We start from the raw sequence: 22,506 nt of genomic DNA, 5'->3' as shown, positions 1-22,506 counted from the left end.
CTTTTTTGTCTTGTGATTCTGGTTTTGTAATAATGAAGAAATGATAGTATCTTTAAAAATATTCTCCATTATAAATAATTTATATTCATTGTAGAAAATTTAGAAAAAGAAGATAAGGAAAGGACAAAAAGCACCTATAATCACCAGTTAGCTTTTGGTGTATATGCTTTCAGACCTTCCTCTGAATATATTCTTGTGTTTAGTTAAATGAAAATCTATTCATTCCACAATATTTTCTTAGTGTGTATTATGTACCAAGTACCATTCTAGGTGCTAGAAATTATGGTGTGGTCCCTGCTATATTGGAGCTTCTGTTCGGTGAAATGTTTTCTACATAAATTGTTTAGTATCTATGATTTATAGTTTAGTAATCTGCTATTTTTACTTAATGTAACCTCACTATTTTTCTATTTCATTAAATATTTTCAATTAGATGACTAAAAATAATATAATTTCTTTTTTAAGGTAGTACTTGTTTATGGCTAAATGAATCTAATACTGAATAGTTTATAATGGAGAGCAGTAGAACTCTTTCCTATCTCTTCTCTCCATCAGTTGTGATCCCTAAAGGCAATCACTTTTAACCTTTTTTTAACCCTTTCTGTTTTTTACTTATTCTGTGATTATCTCCAAATCTCTAAATAATATGTTTATATTACTGTTTATTAATCAACCTTTGGTGAGTTCCTAGTGTGCTCACTGAGGATGGAGCTCACCAGAATCTTGGTGTCCATCTTCTCTTCTAGTGTCTCATTATAGTTAAACTATTACTGCTAGTTCTTTATCTATCATGCCTGTATATTTAATCTTCTCTTTATCCTAATAACCTCTATGTAGTGTTTGACAGCTCTTGTGAGATGAGTACTTTAGAGTTTCCTTTCTTCTATCTACCTCTATTATGTTAGCTCTAATTTTAATATTGTCAACTCCATTTACATTTATGTGCTGTTGGGTAAACATAAAGCTTTTGTTTCAAGTCTGTGGTTGAATTTAATTAGGGAAAATAATTAAAAAATTTTTTTCACTGGAACTTTTGTTTAAATTACCAGGAAGGAATAGATTTCTTTTTTTATGACATGAAAAGAGAAATCACTAATATTTCAAACATACAGGGATTAATAATAGAGTTGCGTACAAAGGCATTGAAAGGATGGAGAAGCAAAAGAGTCACCTCAAAATTGGGGATCAACGAGCTGCTGCTGACTCTGGTTGGAGCTTGTTTAGCCCTTGCTGCTGATGTGCTAGAGGAGAGGACCTCAGCTCTGGCTGTTGCTGCTGGAATGCATTCAGTGCTGCAGCTTAGCAGCCACTCACTGAGGGCATCTCCACTGAGGAGCAGAGCCCATACTCCTGTGGCTGCTGCCTTCAGTGCCACCTGAGATGCTGCCAGAAGCAAATCAATATTTGCTTCTTTTCTTTCTTTGTTTACATGTTTGCTTTCTGGTTTTGCAGGGATACTTCCTTAAATCACTTCCTAAGAAAGTATGTGTAGGAAATAACCCATATGCATGCTTAGGTGTATGAAAATGCTATTGCTCTGGCCCTGTATTTAATAGTTTGATTATATATTAAATTTTAGATTAAAAATGATTTTCCCTCAGAATATTAAAAACCTTGAATACCTTCTTTTAACCTCTACTATTGATGAAAGGTCTGATATTATTCTCAATCTAGTTCCTTGTAAGTGTTCTTCCCCTGGGAACTTTTAGAAAGTTCTCTTTATTCTTGGCCTAAGATGTCTTGCTATGTGGGGTTTCCTCCTTCCCACCCCCTTTCCAGAAGTTGTGCGGGGTACTTGGTGATCTCTGCATCTGAAAACTTGGGTCCTTCCGCTGAGGGAAATTTTACCCTCTCTCTCATTGTTTATTTCCCCTTTCCAGAACTACCGTGGGTTGTTATACCCGTTAGATTCTAGATGCTTTTTCTAACCTTGTCTCTCAGACTTTTCCTCTCCTTGTCTCTTTCATAGCTTTATGGGATGTTTTCTTTCTTTTCTTTTTTTAAATCTTTCTAATGAATTATTTCTTTGTAGTTGACATTTCTGGGTTGGATCTTAGGGGTTTTGCAAAAATAGGCAGCTCCATTTTTGGATGTTACTACCTCTGTGCAGTGTTTCTCAGCACTTCTCTGTTTTTTGTCTACTATAAATATATTGAAATAGGTTTTCTGCTGATGCTTTTCCCTTCTTTCCTCCATTATCTTCATTGTTGTGTGTTGTATTAGTTTTTTTGCTACCTAAGAAATTACCTCAAAATTACCCTCACATTTAGCACCTTAAAATAACATTTATTATCTCATAGTTTTGGGGAGCAAGGTAGTTGGGTGCTTCTGGCTCAGTGTCTCTCGTGAGGTTTCCGTCAAGCTGTTGGCCGGACTGTGGTCATCCCACGGCTCCACTTCCAAGCTCATTCATATGGTAGTCCATAGGCCATGTGGGAGAGAAAGCTTTTCTTCTACATTCTTAGATTCAGTGTTTTCTGACCTGAGAATTAAACTGACAAAAGAACCAAGTTTATTTATATACATTTCGGAGTGCACAAAAGAAGTTGGAAGTGGCTTATTAAATGGCTAAAGTTAGGGACTTATATACCTACTTACTGGGGAAAAGAGTGGAGAGGAAAAGCTTCTATGGGAAGAACAAATAGGTTTTTATTAGGAAAGACAAATAGGTTTTAGGGTAACAAAGGGGAGATAAGAAAGTTTATGATAATGTTTGTTTATGCTGTTGCTAGCAGTCTTCTTCTTGGCCATAAAACTCTCCCAGAAAGGGGATTTAAGATAGTTTCATTCTTCATCTCCTTCCTGGGAGTGAAGCTGCCCCCAAAAGGAGATTTATGGCAGCCTCATTCCCGTAAGTTTCTGCTTGAAGATAAGGGAAGCTCTGAGAAGGCTTTTTTCTACATCTGTTGAATCTCAAAGGTCTCCAGCTTAAAATAATCATACTAACTCTTGGGGTTCCAAATGGGTCCCCACTGCTGCCTGAGTGTCCTCACTACATGGCAGCCAGCTTCCCCCTGAGCAAATTATCAGAGAGAGTGGATAGATACTCTAAGCGTGATTTTCAACCGGTGTGCTGCAAGAATTTTTAAAACATGCAATACCTGACTAGTCAGGGGCACTGGCTTCTTTTCCTTTAGCTTGTCAAATAAAAAAATGATAGCAGCCAACACAGCAATAGCCATTGAGTGTGAATGAATCAAAATTATACCCATTTTTTTGTCAAATCAGCAAAAATACATTTTTTTGGTGTGCTGCAGAATTTTAGTAATTAGTTTATGGTACATGGGATGAAAAAGTTTGACATCTAGCTGCCCAAAGATATCCAAGATACAGTCTTTTTATAATCTAATCTCAAAAGTTACTTATAATCACTTCTGCCATATTCTGTTTGTTGGAAGTGAGATACAAATCCAGCCCACAGCCCTAGCCGGTTTGGCACAGTGGTTAGAGTGTCAGCCTGTGGACGAAGGGTCCTGGGTTTAATTCTAGCCAAGGGCACATACCTCGGTTGCAGGCTCGGTTCCCGGCCACGGTCAGGGTGAGTGCAGGAGACAACCAATTGATGTTTCTCTTTCACATCAATGTCTCTCTCTCTCCCCCTCCCTTCTCCCCCACATTCTACTCTGAAAATCAATGGAAAAAATATCCTCACATGAGAATTTTGGAAAAAAAAAAAATTCAGCTTACATGCAAGAAGATGGAAATTAAGCTCCAGCTCTTTGAAGGGAAGAGTGTCAAAGGGTTTGAAGATTTGTGGACATATTTTTATTTTTATTTTTATTTTATTTTATTTATTTATTTCATCTTCATCTGAGGATATTTTTTTCCATTGCTTTTCAGAGAGAGTGGAAGGGCAGGGGGGAGAGGGAGAGAGAGAGATAGAGAGATGTGAGAGAGACTCATCGATTGGCTGCCTACCGCACGAGTCCGGACCAGGGCTGGGGATCGAGCCTGCAACTGAGGTATGTGAACTTGGCCGGAATCGAACCCGGGACCCTTCAGTCCACAGGCCGACACTCTAACCACTGAGCCAAACTGGCTAGGGCTGTGGACATATGTTTAAAACCTACAGATGGCTTTATACTTGAAACAACAATAATATTGGGAGGATATTGGGAGGAAAAGGATACTGGATCATTATATTCTATTGTTATGAATGAACCATAATTTATTTGACAAATCTTGTGGTTGGACATTTAGATTATTTTGAAATTTTTGCTTTTATAACGGTACTGTGATAATATTTTTCTAGATAACGTATTTCATATGAGTAATTACTCATCTGATAGTTCATTATAATCATTTATTGCTGTACTATACTCTATATGGTCTAGAATATATTGGGAATACACATCTTTTTAAAATAAAAAACTCCAGTGTGTTAATTATTTTTTAGGATTTTCTGCAGTTGTATTTTAAGGACCATGTTCTGAATTAGTATATTTTAATTATTTATTAAACTTGTTCATCAATGAAACATTTTTTCCAGTCACTTTTAGTTTATTTTTGGCATCTTATGACTTTGCTAGATGGCAGCAGAGGACCAGCTTTAGTTCAGGATGCTTTTGTGAAGCAGGATTCTGGTTGTTCCTAGTGTATTGTATACCTAACATATCCCAAAATATTTGTTTGGGATTATTAAAAATTTAGTAAGGATTAGAGGGATCAGTATACAGCAGTATTGAAAACATAGTAATTTTGATAATGTTGATATATTCTTTTGGGAATTGTATCCGAAGTATTTTATTTGTAGATGACTGCAGTGTCATTTTGGAACTATTTTTGTAAAACTGATTTTGTCATATTAAAGTCCTTAAAAGTGTTTTGTTTTGTTTTTTTTGAAAATATGTCTTTATTGATTTCAGAGGAAGGGAGAGAGAGACAGATAGAAACATCAATGATGAGAGAGTCATTGACCGGCTGCCTCCTGCACGCCCCCAACTGGGGATGGAGCCCACAACCTGGGCATGTGCCCTGACTGGGAATCGAACAGTGATCTCCTGGATCCTAGGCCTACGCTTAACCGCTGAGCCACGCCCGCCGGGAAAAAGGGTTTTGTTTGCTTCTGGAAACCGATGTTCTCAAAGTGTGAAAGAATAATGTGAAGAGTCTCTTATACCCATATAAGTTTTTTTCCTCCCAGTGGTTTATGTTGGGAGCAAAGGAGTCTAATAGAAAAACTCAATGTTGGAATGTAGCTCTACTATATTAGATACTGAAATTTAGGTTCATAGGGTAGAAAAGTCATTTGACAAACAGTATATAAAGAACACTGATTTTTAAAAAAATTTCACCTAAGGATACACTTCGATTGATTTTAGAGAGAGAGAGAGAAACATTGATGTGAGAGAGAAACATTGATCAGTTGCCTCCCATATGTGCCCCCCATTGACTATGGAATCTGCAGCCCTGACTAGGAATCGAACCCACAGCCTTTTGGTATATGGGACAATGCTTCAAGTAATTGAGCCACCTGGCCAGGGTGAACAGTGATTTTGATATATATGCTCCAATTATATTTTGGAAAAGAAACTTCTTTAACCATATGCTTTCTCTTTAAAAAGTTATATATCATATAGTGTTTTTGCTTTCTTGAGGAAGTATATTCAGTTTTTGCATGTTAATGGTAATTTGGCTCCCAAAAGGAATTAGTATCTGTGAACTAGATAAAAAAATAGAAAATGAGTAATTCTGACAGCTCTTTTTAAAATTGTGAAATCTGATTTTTTGAAGATTTCATAGGCAGCCCATCTTAGTACAGTACATCTCTAGCTTTCAGCCCAGCTCTAAGGTTGGTGCTTGCTGCTGATATTTTTTCTGGAAGGTGAGCTTTCTTTTAAAGTAAAAAAAAAGTTATTTATTGCCCGGCAGGGCGTGGCTTAGCCTTTGAGCATCGACCTAGGATCCAGGAGATCACGGTTCGATTCCCGGTCAGGGCACATGCCCGAGTTATGGGAGCATGCAGGAGGCAGCTGATCAATGACTCTCATCATTGATGTTTCAGCTCTGTCTCTCCCTCTCCCTTCCTCTCTCTGAAATCAATAAAGATATTTAAAAAGAAAAAGAAAAAAAAACTCCTTTAAAAAAAAGTTATTTATTGATTTTACATAGAGAGAGGAAGAGGGGGAGAGAGAGAAACAATGATTTGTTGTTCCACTTATTTATGCATTGCTTGGTTACTTCTTGTATGTGCCCTTACTGGGAATTGAACTGGCAACCTTGGTATGTCCAGATGACGCTCTAACCAAAATACATTTAACTCCAAAGGTTTTAAATAAGAGGTATTGTGAACCTATATTATGTATTCTGTATATCCAATAAAATCATGGATATATAAAGATAACAATATAGTAAAATTTTAACACAAAAATATTTCAGTAGCTTATAAAACAGGTATATTTTTGAGAAGCAAAATAGCACATTGGTTAAGAGCTTGGGTACTAAAACTAGATTATCTTGGTTCAAATCTTGGAGTTTCCATACTTACTAGTCACGTGTCTTGGTAATGTTATATAACTTCTGTGTGTCCCCCTTGTCCATCTGAGAAATAGGGGTAACAGTAATAACTACCGTATAGGTGTTACGGAGATTAAGTAGTTTCATCTAAAGCATGTAGAACACTAAGTGCTTGGTAAATATTGTTGATGGTTACACATTCTATCCAATAAATAGATTCATTAAAATAAAATACTCTAAGCCAAACTGTAACTTTCTCTAAAGAGAAATTCCATAGTCATGGTAAAGTTCTATTTCTAAAATCTATATGTATTATAAAAAATAAATTTGACATGGTTCATGCTTTTAAATGAGTGAAAATCTAATTGTGATATTAAAATGGGAATACACGAGAGAACAATATGAAGCATAACTGCCTATAAATGACATGGCAGAGACTCTGGAACGTGGGAGTTCTTAGGAGATGGGAGACTAGTGAAGAGCGAGCAACACGGGCAAGAGGAGCTAAGAAGGAGTCATGAGGCGGAAACGGCCTGCCTGCGCTGGACTGACTTGACTAATAAATTGGTGTAAATCCAGAATTATGTAATTTCTGGCCACTGGGCAGTTCAGTGTTTTAGGCTAAAAGAAGGAGATTGTTCCACTGGTGGCTGGTTTAATCCTTCATTTATATTTTTTAAATGTCAGTGTTTTAATGATTGGCAAGCTATGAGTCTCTCATTTCAGTTTTGACTTATGTCAACTCCTACTTCTTGAATTGTTCTCAGGAAGTTGTAAGGTGGGAGGTCCTTTATCTTCGAGTTGAAGTTAAAGGCTGCCTGGAATTGCTGAGTCAGTTGTTTCACCCAGTGGCCTTAGAAGTACATAAAAGAGCTGTTTTTTGAAACAATCTTTATGAGTATGGTAAGAGAGTTTTTCATTGTGATACAGAAGGCAGGGAAACGCACACTTGAGGAATAGTTTCTGTGGAAGGAGGAGCAAACCACCTACTTCTGTGACTGGAGGAAGAGTAGAGAGGGGGTAATGTAATAGAAAGCCACCACTACCAGGACATTTCCAAGGGGCTATCCTAGCAGGAGACAGGAAGTCCTGATAGCAGCTAACCTCCAGTCATCCCCCCACTTTATTTCCTATCTTCAGATTAGGACAGATTAAGTTTGTTGAATGACTTATTCCTAGATAGCACTTGTAGGTTTTAATTTTTAATGAGACAAAAAATACTTGTCAACATAAGGAAATATTTAAAAATGAAGAGAAACTCTCCTCTCCTCCTACTTAAATGGCAACTCATTTATTTATCCAACTTTATTCAATTTGAATCTTTAAGATGTGTCTTAGAATTTTCTCGTCTAATCTTACCACTTTTCAGGATTTGAAGAAATTGGTTTATTGAACTAGTGTGTATCCAATGATTGTTTTAGAGTGCAGTTTTTGGACTTAGGAAACCATTAAGAAGCAAGTTTAAGTGAGCTTAGAAGATATTAAAAATATATTCAATCTAGTTTTTGGGTAGAAGCTTCTTGCTATTGAGGGATGAATCATATGTTTTTATTTATGTCTGGTGACTATTAATGTATGTTTTCAGACAGTTGCGAACTGGAGGAGGTAATATAACCAGATAGTGCCTCTGTGACTATTTTTGGTTCCCACTAGCATTTGAGTCTAGCTGGCTTTTCTCATACCTTAAGTGTGTTAGGATTGTGGTAGGGCTGGAGGTAGGGTAGATGTGTGTGTTTGAGCATGTGCATATGCTACTTGAGTAAAGTGGGACCATGTAAAAACCCTTCCAGCCCTTAAGATTCCATAATTCTTTAATTCTTTGTAGATTGGTAGAAAGGAGGAGGGAGCATACTCTAGCCCACAGAAGTGGCGGTTAGTAACATGAATGTTGCTGGTAGCAAATATGTTCAGTCCTGATTTGACAGTTGTTTTCATTAGTTGAAAGGTATGCTTTGATATTCTACCTTACATTTCCCCAAAACTGTTAATTAGTTGATTTTATAAACTTGTACATAGGAAAGGACTTTATCAGACAACTTATTATTATGATAACAATTATGTTTCTTTTGGGTTGTAAGGGAAATATGAACCTATATAGAGTTAATTATAATTTAATTTATGCTGTTACTAATGTTTATTTTAATAAGCTAGATTGTGGGATAAGAACATGATAATTTTCCATTTTGTACAATAGCTTTGGAGTTACTGTGTGTTTGTTTACATGAACCATTGTTATTAGTAAATCTTAAGCTGTTTCAATACATTGGAACATTTTAGGCTCAGGTTTGTTTTTATCTTTCTAATGTTTAGGAAACAATTTCCTGGATGGACAGAGAGATCCGCCTGATTCAGGTTCTATTATTTGAGTTCTCTGTTTTGAGTTATTGCTCACTCAAGTAGTATAGCTTCTGATTTTACAAAATTTACTTGGGTTATACCAATTCATGGAAAAATGAATTAACTATTTACTGTAGTTGCCTACCTTTTACTATGTAAATATGCTTATAAGCTGGAGTTTGTCGGGGGTAACCTTTACAGGGAATTAGCTATGGTTTACTTTTTCATGTTTCAGAATTTCTATGTTCACTTGACTCTCTCCTCTCTGTTCAGAAGGGATGTTCTCTTTTCTGCCTACAGGGTTCTTAAACTGATCCTTTCTGTCTTATCCAGGGTTTGTTTTATCAATAACCTCAACTTTTTTGGATTGTGTAAAGTAGTAGTTGTAGTATTAATAATAATTATATCTATCCTTAAGTAATTACCATGTGCCTTGAACATAATGTAATAATAATAATAATAATAATAATAATAATAATAGCTGATGTTTTTGCTACCATGTGCCAAGCACTGTTCCATACCCTGCAATATATTGACTAATTTTTTTTCAATTTTCTTTCCTTGTGTTAAAATATACATAACATAAAATTCAGACTCTTAACCATTTTTAAATATATGGCTTAGTGGTATTAAGTACATTCATGCTTGTAAACATTACCACAATTCATCTCCAGAACTCTTTATCTTGCAAAACTAAAACTCGACAGCCATTCAACAATAATTGGTCATTTCAGTCTCCCCCATCCCCTGGCAACCACCATTCTACTTTCTGTTTCTCTGATTTTATACTACTTTAGGTACCTCACACAGTATTTGTCTTTTTGTGACTGGCTTATTTCATATGTTCACAAAGTTTATTCATGTTGTAGAATATGTCAGAACTTTCTTCCCTTTTTAAGGATGAATAATATTCCATTGTGTATATATACCACCTATTGTTTATTCATTTATTTGTCAATGGACCCTAGGATTGCTTCCATTCTTTTGTTATTGTGAATAATGCTGCTATGAACATGGGTGTACTCATTTAATTCTTACAACCACCTTAGGAGGTAGAGACTTCTGATGAGAAACTGATCTTAGAGAATTCAAGTGATTTGTGCAAAATCAACAGCTAGGAAGAGCCTGTCCTGGATGCCTATTCTTCACCACCACAGTAGACTCAAAATATTTTTCTATGTTGGTGCCTTCTGTTTTGCCTACAGATCTCTTCACTCCTATTATATCTTAATATAGAATTAATGGTATGTAATACAGATACCTTAACACTAATGTTGGCAAATGAATTTATAGTATATTATTTTATTTTTTAATGTTTGTTGCATTTTAGCTAAATCAGCTCAGTTACAAAGTAAAGTTGAAACTTAGACTGTTTCTTGAAACAGAAACATTTATGCTTTGAAAATTATTAATTCTGTTAATAGAAATAAGTACACATGATATTTTAATGAAAAGTCTTGGAGAATTTGTAATTTTTTTAAATGGTAGATACCTTTAGGTCTTTACTTGTGGATGAGTTACCTAAATTGAAATAAAAGTTAGTGTCTTTTGATTGATGATTTTTCCATAGACGTAGTTTACCAAGTACCAACCTTAAAGAAAACTTAGATGAACAGAACATGGTAAAAATTTGCTGTGTAAACAACATAAAAAATCAAGATTGCTATGTTTAAGTAGAAGACATTTAAATGTTGGCAAAATGTCCAAATGAGCAATGGCATGCTTCTGCCCTGACATTTAATGTACAATTAACATTCTAAGATTAAAGGTGGGTCAGACAAATTTGACAATTAAATTGGTGGGGAAGTAAATGGGCTTGGCAGTTTAAAATTAAATAATACATGATACCTGTTTAATTACTGCTGTGTGCATGTAAGTGATCACATAATAGCATGGAGCTGTGGGCTTAAAGTGAATTTAAGACCATAAAAATCTCAATCACATCTGCTTCATGACTTTAAATTGTTGTGATATGAGGATTAAAAAAGAGCTAATTCTTTGGAAGAAAACTGCTATGCTTATAGAATCAATAAATCAAAATCAAAATACATGTTGGAATCTTTCATAATACTGAATAAAATTTTGATCGTTTTTGTTGAAGAGAGCATGTTAGAACTGTGTCTTCATTTTAGTGATTGTTAACATCAGCATTAAAAAATTTTAAATTAAAAAGAAAAGGTTAGGAGGTATGTATGTGTATTCTCTTTAAATTGTTAATGTGAAAATAGGAATGACCTTAATATGAACTCTTTGAATTTCTGGGAAAATGAAATATGGTAAAGCTGTACATTCTTTAATTCTTTTTCAAGGGCCGAACTATAATTTGTGTCAGATAAACAGACAATAACTATTTGAAAGTAAAGCTTGTGTGTAGGATTACAGTATTTGATCATCATAGACAGTCCTTTTGGGGAAGTGATGCAAACGGTGATGTTTAAAGTTATTTGAAGTCTTTCTGCGGTTCCTTAAGTCATATAGGTTAGTAGACACAACTTAGGTTGTATTTCCATAGATTTCTAGTCCAAATGGTGCCTAAGTTCCCAACCTGGCTTATAAAGCTTGCTTAATTTCTAAGGTAGCTAATTACTGTGTATGTCTGCTGTGAAAAATGATAAAAATGTACTATTCCAATGCTGGTAACTAACCAAACTATACTTTAACAAATGTAAGACGTTTATAAGAACTCTATTTTGACTAGTTAAAAAACCCTATTTTAGGAATACAGATTTGATTTTATAAGATAAGGAAGAGGTAGATTGCGAGTATTATGGAGATTGTGAAGAGGACTCTGACACTGATTTTTTATTTTGTCGAGATGGATTAAAAACCATGACACTTAATTTTGCTTGACTGAGATGTATCACTCACTATTCTTGATCAGAGTTTTCTAAGTGAATGAGGTAAGAAGGAGGAAAATGTTTTTTTATTTAAAAAATTGTAAAAAATAAGCCCTGGCTGGGTGGCTCAGTTGATTAGAGTGTTGTCCCAATATGCCAAGTTTGTGGGTTCGATCTCCAGTCAGGCACATACAAGAATCAACCAGTGAGTTAATAAATAAGTGGAACAGCAAATCAATGTTTCTCTCTCTCTCAAATAAATTTTAAAAGAAGTTGAGTTTAAAAATTGGAAATATACACATACCATGATTTTTTAAAGAGTTTAAAGAAATGGGAAAAAATGAGTTAAAGAGGACCCTGATATGCTTTCTAAAAGAAATTTAGAAAAATTTAGTTAAAATTTGCTGACCAGTGGGCCAGTGAGAGAAAAATGCACAGTGTGCATAAACCCCCATGGGGAAGGAAGAAAGCAGAGTCTGACTAACTGGTCTTATGTCAGGAAGGGTTATAATTGTATCTGGGGAAGTGGTTCTAAACTGAATTTTCTTTATAAGACATTTTAGTACATCTAAATTTATTTTGGGATCTCTACAAACTTGAGAATTAGGTTTCAGGGACTTGTGTACCAATTCTGTTGGGAGTAGAAATGAGAGGAAATGTAGCTGGTATAGAAATACTAGAGATCTGGCAGTGAATTTATGAGAGAAAGGCTCCAAAGGGAAAGTAAACTCTGGATTTAACATAATACACTTATCTATGTTGAAGGACAGGAAATAGATGGCATGTCTCTTATCATGAAGTTATTATGGAAAGAGCTAGTATCATGTAACCCTTAGTATTGAGGTTATTTTGGGGAACGTAACAGTGGAGTTAAACCATGGGCTCATTTAACTTACTTGAATTAAGCTGTATATAGTGGGCAAAAAGGACCCCCCCCCCCCCCCGAATATTCATCAGCATTACATTGACTGTAAGCTTAAATTGGCTAATTTAGGCAAAGTGATAAATTGGAAGGCTCTCGGGAGAACCAGTCTCAGAAAATGGATAGACATCAAAGGAAGCCTGGCAGCAAGGACCAGAGTCAGGGTCAGGCATTTTGAGTAGGAAGCCATCATTGCCACTTGCTGATAATGCCTTTGCTATTTCTCAGAATAATTTTTCAGCTGTCTTTGTGCCTCTGTCATTCACTCAAGTGAAAAGTTTTGAAAAAGTGTTTGAAACCTTCCCTTTTTAGCTCCATAATGCCCTTCTGGTTTAGATCCTCAGCTTGTTTCTAACTTGCTAAGGACAGAGATAGAGAAAATGTGGATCTTTTGGTTTCCAATGTAAAAAGGAAATTTTCCATATTCACATTCAATACATGGTGCCTGTTATTTTTCCCCAACTAAACTGACCTATTGCTTCTTCCTCCTTAAATGCTCCAGGGACTACTAAATAAAGTGCCCCCAGCTCCTCGTGCCAGAAGCTTGGAAGTCATCCTTGATTTCTCCTATTCCCTTCATTTCTCCTATTCTCCTCAGCCCCACATCTAATCAATAGCACACTGTCCTGTCAGTCTGCCTCTTAAATGTCTTTGGTTTATCCACTTGCCTCTAAGTTACTGTTGCCATTTTAGTCACACCTGGTATACTATAGAAGCCTCACAATTTCTCTGGTCAACAGATTGGTTCCTGCCCTATGTGGGGGTGCACTTTTAAAAATGCAGGTCAGCTTATGCTATTAGTTTGCTAAAAACCTTTCAGTGGTCTGCCGTTTTACCTACTGTTTCTCAGCTCCAATCCACCCTTTTAAATTGTAATGGGAGACTGGGACTCTGCAAACTACAGTTCTCCAACTCCCTTGCTAGCTTGCTTTCTGTTGGATTTACCATTAGGGGCATTGGCAGGAATTTGGAAGGCGAGAGAAGAGACTTACCTTGTTTCTAGTTTCTTTATATTTTCAGGAGCCATCAGCAACTATCACTTCATTTTCCAGCTTCTTTTGGCATTTCCATCACCAGCCTTGCTGCTCCTGCTCAGAGGTACTGACTTCTGGGCGGTGCATCCTAGTAGATGGAGTGCCACTTGCGTCGTTTCCTCACCTTCTGGACTGTGTCCCCTTAGTGTTTTGAGCATCCTCCATTCTGCGCCTCTCCCATAGAGATTCAGACTTGAGTTGCAGGTCTCCTCTCCTTAGAGATTTGAGTAGCCAGCTCCGAGGACCTCCCCCACCCGCTTCCAGGCATAGCTCCCTAATGCCCTTCTTCCAAGCTCCTAGCTTCTGATAAGATACTTCTTCCATTTTGCTCCCCTAGCCCTTCAGGTCGTAGTTCTTCCTGCAATTATTAATCTCTTGATTACCTTAAACCTTCCCTATTTACCTTTTCAGCTTTCCATATTGATGTAACAAGTTTTCCTATATTAAATCTCCTGTGTTTGAATTACCCATTATAGTTTCTGTTTCTCTCATACAAGGGGTTTTCCATTTTCTAGGATAATGTAAAATAAAAGTTTTCATTAATTCTGAAGTCGTTGACTACTTCTCTAGTCTTAAGCCATGCTGTTCCCTTCTCTTTATGCTCAGTATTCTGAATTGTTTAAAATCGCCAGAACATGCATATTCTGTTTTTTGTCTCAAGAATATTGTACCTGGTAGATTGTGCACCAAGCGTTGGTTATCATCACCTCCCCCCCCCCCCCCCGCCGCCCTCCTTTCACCCTCTTCCCCTTGCATAATGCAGGTCAGAGGCTGTATACTGTACAGGTTATAGAGATAGGCTATTGTCTAGGTTTTAATCTCAGCTTTGCTATTTTACCAGCTTTATGGCCTCGGGAAGCTACTTAATGTGTATTTCAGTTTCCTCTTCTGAAAAATGGGGATAATAATTTTACCTACATGGTAAGCTTGTTGGTAAGGCTTAAATGAATTAGTGTACAGTAATGGCTTGGTGCAGAGTCATTGTTAAATAAATGCTAATAACCTGCTGTTACGTGAGAATCCCTCTGGGATGCTTTTCTCCCCCCAACCATCTCCAAACTGTGATAGGTTCTACCTTTGTATGCTCCTGTAGCACCTCATACATCACATTTTCAATACTTACTGTGCTTGGGATTATTGTTTAATGTCTTGTTTTCTTGTGATGGGTATAAAGTACATGAAATTACATGAAGAGCCTGTGCTGTTGTTCACTGTTATGTCCCTAGAATATCTAGCACTGTGTCTGATACCTGGTTGGACTTTTAGTAAATGTTTTTAAAAATTGATTAACCATTTTCTTTTTAAAATATATCTTTATTGATTTCAGAGAGACGAAGGGGCAGGGAGGGAGAGAGAGAGAGAGAGAAACATCAATGATGAGAGTCATCATTGATTGGCTGCCTCCTGCACGCCCCTGACTGGGATCCTAGGTCAATGCTCAACTGCTGAGCCAGGCCTGGTTGGGCTGATTAACCATTTTCAAAGAAAAACAATAGTAAATTTGATAGGAGTTACTACAAATGGACAGAGATGGTGTCGACATGAAATAAATTTAAATGATCAACTTTTTAATTTTTATAGCCCACTAAACGACTCTAGTGTGGATGTTATATAATAGGAAAGGAGAAATACCTATTATGTCTTGTGACCTTATTCTTGAATTATGTTGTTAATGTTACCTTTTATGTTTTATTTACAGGTATATGATGTTGATTGATGGCACAAATGAAGTTTTTATGATTGATAGAGATAATTCAGTGTTTCATGTTTCAAATCTGGAATTCCCATTTCGTAAAGATCTCCGTATACATTTATCAAATACTCTCTTAGATGGGGTAAGTCATATTTTATCTTTTTTTTTGAAAATGATTAAACTTGCCAGTTTTCTCTCTCTTGTAAGTAAAAGTGTGTTTTCATTAATTAAATAGTAATTTTCAAATCAAATCTAGTTTTTTTAAAGTTTAAAAAAAAAATATATCTTTATTGATTTCAGAGAGAGAAAGGGAGAGGGAGAGAGAGAGATAGGAACATCAATGATGACCCATTGATCAGCTGCTTCCTGCACATCCCTACTGGGGATCAACCCTGAAACCAGGGCATGTGCCCTAACCAAGAATCGAACTGCGATCTCCTGGATCAGAGATTGATGCTCAACGGCTGAGCCATGCTGGCCAAGCTAAAAGTTTTCTTTTTTTAATTGAGTTATAACTGGCATATAAAGAATTGAATCGAGTTTTTATTAGGATGTTAAGTTCTATTTATCTCTTATTTGCATTACTGTCTCTAGATTGTCATCTTGGGTGTGAGAGTAAGTGAACAAGTAAACTCTTAATTTTTTTGTTCACGATTGAAAAAAGTTTTTGTTAAAAAAGACTACTTTTATTTTATTATTTTGCTTGTCAGCTGAATTTTAATTATGTTATGCCATAGTAAATTTTCCCTTGGCTCTTGACCTATATGGACCAATAATTCTTGTTTTAAGAGACTCAGGCCTTTTAAAGCAACCACTGTACTTTTACATTTAAATTTGAAAGGTGCTAAGAATCTTCCCATTTCAGAAAATCTATATTTAATAATCATAAAATTACTTGATTAAAAATGTTTTAACTTTCATGCAAATAGCTTTCTTCTCCCCAATTCTAAAAACATTGATTCATTTTAAATAAAAATTTAAATAATATAAAACATTACAAAAAAGCTGGTAAAAATTATCTGAACTCCTGCCATTGGAGTAACTTCTGTGACCATTTTGATTAACATTATTTCACACTTTTCTCTGTGCCAGTGTTCAATCTTACGTCTGTTCCTGAGAGATGTAACACATTCATGTTAGTCATAGCAGCTCACAGCATGGATTCTTAAACAGAATGTGTGTTAGAGTTTTTAGGGGAGTTGGTTCCTTCTAGTCCCAGTAAATTCTGAATAATCATGGTACCTCTGCCCTGGCTGGAAGTGAGCGCTCTGGTCAAATATGTGCACACATGGATAGTTACATAATTTTGCATGAAAGGAACCAAATGTTACATGAGTTTTGTAATTTGTCTTTTTCCCCACTTAGCCATTTGCTTTGGTCATCTTTCTCATAACTGTCTGAATGATATTCCATTGTATATGTATGTTTTAGGGTTTCCAAACTATTTTGATTGTGAGAATTGTAGAGGATGCTTGTTAAAAATATGACCCATCCCAATAGCCCATCATAGACATAATGAATTAGATTTTCCCAGGGGCCAAGCTGTCTGTACTTTTAAAAAGTGCCCAAGTGATTCTGATCAGGCAAGTTTGTGAAACAGTTCTACGATTTTTTTAAAAGTAGTTCTCTTTTGGTGGACATTTTGATTTTTTTGTAGTTTTTTTTCTATTATAAGTCACACTTGAATGCATATCATTATATCTTTTCCCTTTCACAATTGTGCAATTTTATAATTAAGATTATTAGAGGGGAGATTAGTAATATATATTAGAATCTTTGATTGCAGCTGAAGTCCAACTTAAAGTAACTGGAGAAAAAAATAACTGGATGGCACAGATAATTAAATTTAGGGCTGGACCTGCAGGCTGAAATGATATTGGCCGGACTTTTTCTCTCTTTTTGCTTTAGTTGTCTGTTTGGTCTCATTCTGCATGAAGACTCTTTACACTTGGGAGGCAAATTGCATTGCAGCCCAAGCAGAAAGATAACTTTTCTCCCAACATCCATATATCAATCCAAGGGAAGACTCCAAATGGCCGTGCCTGAGTTATGTACTCATGCAATAGTGACAGTAGAGGCCAGGACCCCACTGGTAGCAGTACCACTTGAAGTGTGGGAGGAGTTGTGCTCCTAAGGAGAAGGGGATAGTTACAGGTTGTACTGTGTTCACTATGTTGGATGCAAAGGTGTGCCCGTTTTAAATATTGACATGTATAATTGCAGAAAGTTTGAACATGTATGCAGTTCTAACTATATGTAAAGGAACTGTACATTGTCTTAAAAACTGGTTTTTGAAAATTTAATGTTTTCTAATTTGATGAAGAAAAGAATGACTTTTCTATTTTAAGGGACAGTATAACATAGCGGTTGAGAGCCCTAACTGTAACTGATGGTGCCTAATTGGCTCCATCATTTACTACATTAGGGACCCTATATAATTTTCTCAGTTTCCTCATCTCTAGTGAAGTAAGGCTAATAACAGCACTTAGTTCTTGATGCTGTTGTGAAGATCCTAAGTCTAATTTATAAAATGCTGATAATAGTGTTTGATGCATCATAAAATGAATTGTTTACAATTTTTAATATGCATTTATGTGAATTGTTAAGGAGGTTTAACATTTTTTCACTTCTCTATGAATTACTGTATTTTTTCTCTGAGTTCCCCTTTCAAATCCTTGCATATTTTCTATTGGGTATTCATATTTTTTTCATATTGATTTATGAGAAATTTTTGTCTATTGGTGATATTCATGAAACATTTTGTAAAATGTGTTTTTACTTTTTCTGGTGTGTTTTGTAGCACAAGTTTAAATTTATGTAGGTAAATTTATAAATCCTTTGATTTTTTAAATATTTATGTCATTTTAAGAAAGATATTTTTACTTCAGAATTATTATAATACCTGTATTTTTTTCTAGTACTTTTATGGTTTAATTTGTATAGTTAAATATTTGATCTATCTGAAATACATTTTGATAAAAGGAATAAATAAGAGTGCAGTTTTATTTATTTCCAGATGTCTGAACTGTTGCCTCAATATCGTTCAGTTACTCTAGTTTTCCTTTTTAATTGGATATATCATTTTTATTGTATGATGGATTCCTTTATATATCGTTTCTGTCCTGATTCATTTTCCCCATTTCAGTAATATTTTGGTCTTTCCGTGGTGGTTTTATATTGATTTAAATACTGTGATTTTAGCATACAATTTAATGTCTGACAGCCCAAGTACACTCAATCTTCTGGGTATTCTGAAGTTTGCTACTTGATTTTACTCTCTCTTTAGCTTTTGGATAAACAGGCTATTTGAGAAGTTAGGCTTGATTAGTATGTTATACTTTATGTGCAAATCTATACACCGATAAGCTTATTTTTTTCTCTGAGAGTAATCTCTGATAGGCTGTCTCCGACCTTTCTGTTTGCTCTGTTCGGTTGTGTGGTGTATCTCCCTGCCATACCTTTACTGCCTTTCCTTATAACTTCTCACAATTCCAAGGATCCTTTCTGCAGGGATTCTACTGGCATTATTTAAAATTTTTCTCTCTTCAATGTTGAACCTTTTTTCATGAGCCCTATTGAATTATGTCTGGCCAATATTCTCTGAAATTTATATGAGCACACTTCCTGTCTTAAGATAGAATTTGCTCCTCTATTTCTGGTTTAAATGGACAGATATTGGGATGATAGGGAGTGGCTGGGGAATGTCACTTAAACTTTTAATGATGGAATTACCCTAATGAAAATCACATATGTAAATATATATTTATTAGTTTAACAGAGGCTAATACCACTTTCCAAGTGACCTGGATGCTCGTTGTTCCCATCTCTTGTTCTTTATTTTTATTTGCCAGCTAAATACTGCAGTACTGCAATATTCGATCTCCAGAAGGTAGAATGTGATTGGAGAATAGGATATTTGAGTTAGCCTGAGGTATAGTTTTGAGTGTTGAGAAGGTTCAGGATGTGACCTAGAGAGAGTGAGAGGTGGAGGTCATGTGAACCAGGGCAGTGGAAATGAGATCAAGAAAGTACAGTATTAGATGAGTCATAATGAGAAATGGCGGGTGTCCAGGATGACTGAACTAGGTACTAAAGATTAGAAAGATGATAAGGTAGTATATTGTTGGATGGAGACTGAGCAAAGAGTAACTATAGAGTCACAAAACAAAGAGTTATCTATACTGTGTGTACTCTGAGGGGCTACTAGTATATCTTCATTCCTGTGACAGGGTGTGTAGTAATATATCATTTTGTAATAAAAATGCCATATACATATATATGTATACATAAACTTTTGGACCTATATGTGTGTGTGTGCCTGTGTGTGTTACATGCCCGCACACACACAGCCTTGTTGTTGACAGAGCCACTGCATAAGGTTGGAAGTATTGTTCATTCCACATCCCCAGGGTGTGCCATTCTCATTGTAGTTGATGGGACTAGCACTTCTGGGGTTGTGCTACATGTAAACTGCAGCAGCCCTGCTAGCTAGTTCACAGGAACAGCAAGAACATTTTATTTTATTATTTTATTTATTTAAAAAATGTATCTTTATTGATTTCAGAGAAAGGAAGGGAGAGGGTGAGAGAGAGAAACATCAATGATGAGAGAGTCATTGATAGGCTGCCTCCTATACGCCCCCCACTGGGGACTGAGCCCGAAACCTGGGCATATGCCCTGACCAGGAATCAAACCACGATCTCCTGGATCCTAGGTCGATGCTCGACTGCTGAGCCACGCTGGTTGGGCAAGAACATTTTAGCTTTTGTTTATTTAAGATAATTTTTTAGTGTTGTAATCAATAAAATAAAAGGAAGAAAAACACTGTTAAGTTATAGCATTTGTAAACATTAGTATAGTTTATAATTGAACTAATATTTTTTGAGTGCCTATCGTGTTCAAGTTGCTGTGCCAGGAGTGCACACATTGCTTAGAGGGTTGAGGGGAAGGTATCACCCTTGAGACGGTTTACTTTGTCAGGTAGAGGTAGAGAATGACTGGTGATGGATAAAATGCTAACTTGAAGATTAGCTTTTAAAACAAGTCCTGTGGTGGTTTAGAGGAGAAATACATTGCATCTAGTTAGGAACTAAAGAGGTTTTATAGAGGAATTGACATTAGATATGGGATTTATGTTGGATGTGGCCTGAGGGCATTCCAGGTAGGAAATGATGCTTAAAAACTAGATGTTTAATCATCTGCAGATTTAACTTAGCAATACTATTTGTTTTTACCCCAAACTTGCATAACTCAGAGCAGCATGATAGACTCTCGTGAGTTTTTAAAATAGCGATGTGATTCATGATGTCAATTTACTTGGACCAGATTTATAGTTGCCATACTTATTTTCCAGCTAATTAAAACAGTCCTGTAGTTTCCTGTTTCTTCTACATTTTCATTTGCAAATTGTTTTTGTAAAATTTCAAATCCAAGAATAACGCAAACTACCTAATAGTTTGGCTGCCAGATGTGAGCAATTACGGTTTTGTTTTGTTCTCTGAGTGATGCCCTTTGACCCACAAAATGTGGAAAATAGGAATTTAGAAATACGGCATCAATTCACTTGAAACAAATTAGTGAAATTCAATCAATTTTTTATTGAGGTTGGGAGGAGGATATGGTAGTTAACCATTAAAGTTAATAGCAAGAATCTTGGAAAAATGGCATGTCTTTTAAACTGCTAATTTTTTACAAAGACATATGCATGCTCATTTAAAAATTTTTAGAAAGTCAGTACATTATAAAGTAGAAAAATTCAACTCTCAAGAAGGGATTACATTTTAACATTTTGACGTACTTCCTTTAGTTATTTTGTTGTGTCTGTATTTATAGACCATGTGTAATCAATATGTACATAGCTGACATTTAATATATGTTGTGTATCTGGGGTTCCATCATTTTCCTTCACCCTAAAGAACTGGTTTTAGCATAAAAAAATTTAGTTTTATTAAAAAAAAATTAAAATCTAATTAACATACTATAAAATTCACCACTTTAAGGTGTATAGTTCAGTGGTTTTTAGTATATACAGATGATTGTATGACTATTACTGTCTAATTTCAGAACATTTTCATTACCTAGATGGGCTCCACCTTGGATCCCCCTGCGTGATCAAATCCTGGAAACTCTCCTCAAGCAATAAGCTGGGCCAATTGTAGGGCTCATCTCCAGAACTTTTTTATCATGTAAAACTGAAACTCTATATCCATGAAATAGCTCCCCATTACCCCCTGACAACCGCCGTTCTACGTGTATTTGTATGAATTTAACTACTTTAGATACCTCATATAAATGAAATCGTATTTGTCTTTTTGTGACTGGCTTAGTTCACTTAGATTAATGTCCTCAAGGCTTATCCATGTTGTAGCATGTGATAAATTTCCTTCCTTTTCAAGGCTCAATTGTGTTCCACTGTATATATGCCACATCTGTTTATTTATCTGTCTGACTTTGGGCTGCTTGTACCTCTTAGCTATTGGAATGATGCTGCTATAAACATGGGTGTGCACATGTCTCTTCAAGACCCTGCTTTCAGTCCTTTTGGATATATACCCAGAAGTAGGATTGCTGGATCATGTGATAGTTCTATTTTTAATTTTTTGAGGGAACTGCCATACTGTTCTCCATAGTGGTTGCAGTATTTTACAGTCCCACCAACAATGTACAAAGGTTCCAATTAAGTTTTGAGCTTAGGTATTTTATGTTTACCTACTTTTCTGTAGCTTAGAGCAATGGCGGTAGCTGTAGGGAAGGGTATTGTGTTAAGGGACTCATTGGAAAGAACTCAGCCTAGGTATTGGGTCTTTGTTAGAATCCTTGAGTTCTGTTCTTTTTAAAAAACTTATGGTGAATGTTTTCTTCAGCTAGTTGGGAACCATATCTTATATTCCAGTAATGTGCAGATTCTTTCTTCAATTCAGCATGGAGTCTGGGAGCAGAAGTAGTGCTCTGCTATTTTTATTACTCTTCAAATCAGAAGAGGGAAATAAAGAAGACAAGAACAACTACTGAGTTTGTATCTGTCTATATTTGCGTGTAATAGTGATAATTATCAAGAATTTGTTATTTTACAAGTAGGGCTTGGAGCTGAACCCTATTGTGCCTTTTTGTTTTACCAGAATCTTGGTAGTTTTCATGGCTGTCAGTTTTTAAAGCTTACTCATTTGTTTATTCCTTCTACTTGTCTTGTTTGCTGATAATTTCATTTTTTGCTGTTTTTAATGTTGA

At 35.7% G+C, this 22,506-nt stretch overlaps 1 protein-coding gene across 2 annotated transcripts in view; it reads left to right on the top strand.

The window, feature by feature from the left end:
- RNGTT (RNA guanylyltransferase and 5'-phosphatase) overlaps positions 1–22,506 on the top strand; it is a 181,442-nt gene that overhangs the window by 28,837 nt on the left and 130,099 nt on the right. For both annotated transcript variants that reach the window (XM_016208121.2, XM_087817499.1), the window contains exon 9: positions 15,286–15,421. In XM_016208121.2, coding sequence (XP_016063607.1) covers positions 15,286–15,421 — 136 coding nt within the window. The remainder of the gene's footprint in view (positions 1–15,285; positions 15,422–22,506) is intronic.

The sequence above is a fragment of the Miniopterus natalensis genome, chromosome 5, assembly GCF_054644295.1.
Source record: "Miniopterus natalensis isolate mMinNat1 chromosome 5, mMinNat1.hap1, whole genome shotgun sequence".
NCBI lineage: Eukaryota > Metazoa > Chordata > Mammalia > Chiroptera > Miniopteridae > Miniopterus > Miniopterus natalensis.
This window is presented reverse-complemented; position numbering and strand designations above follow the sequence as displayed.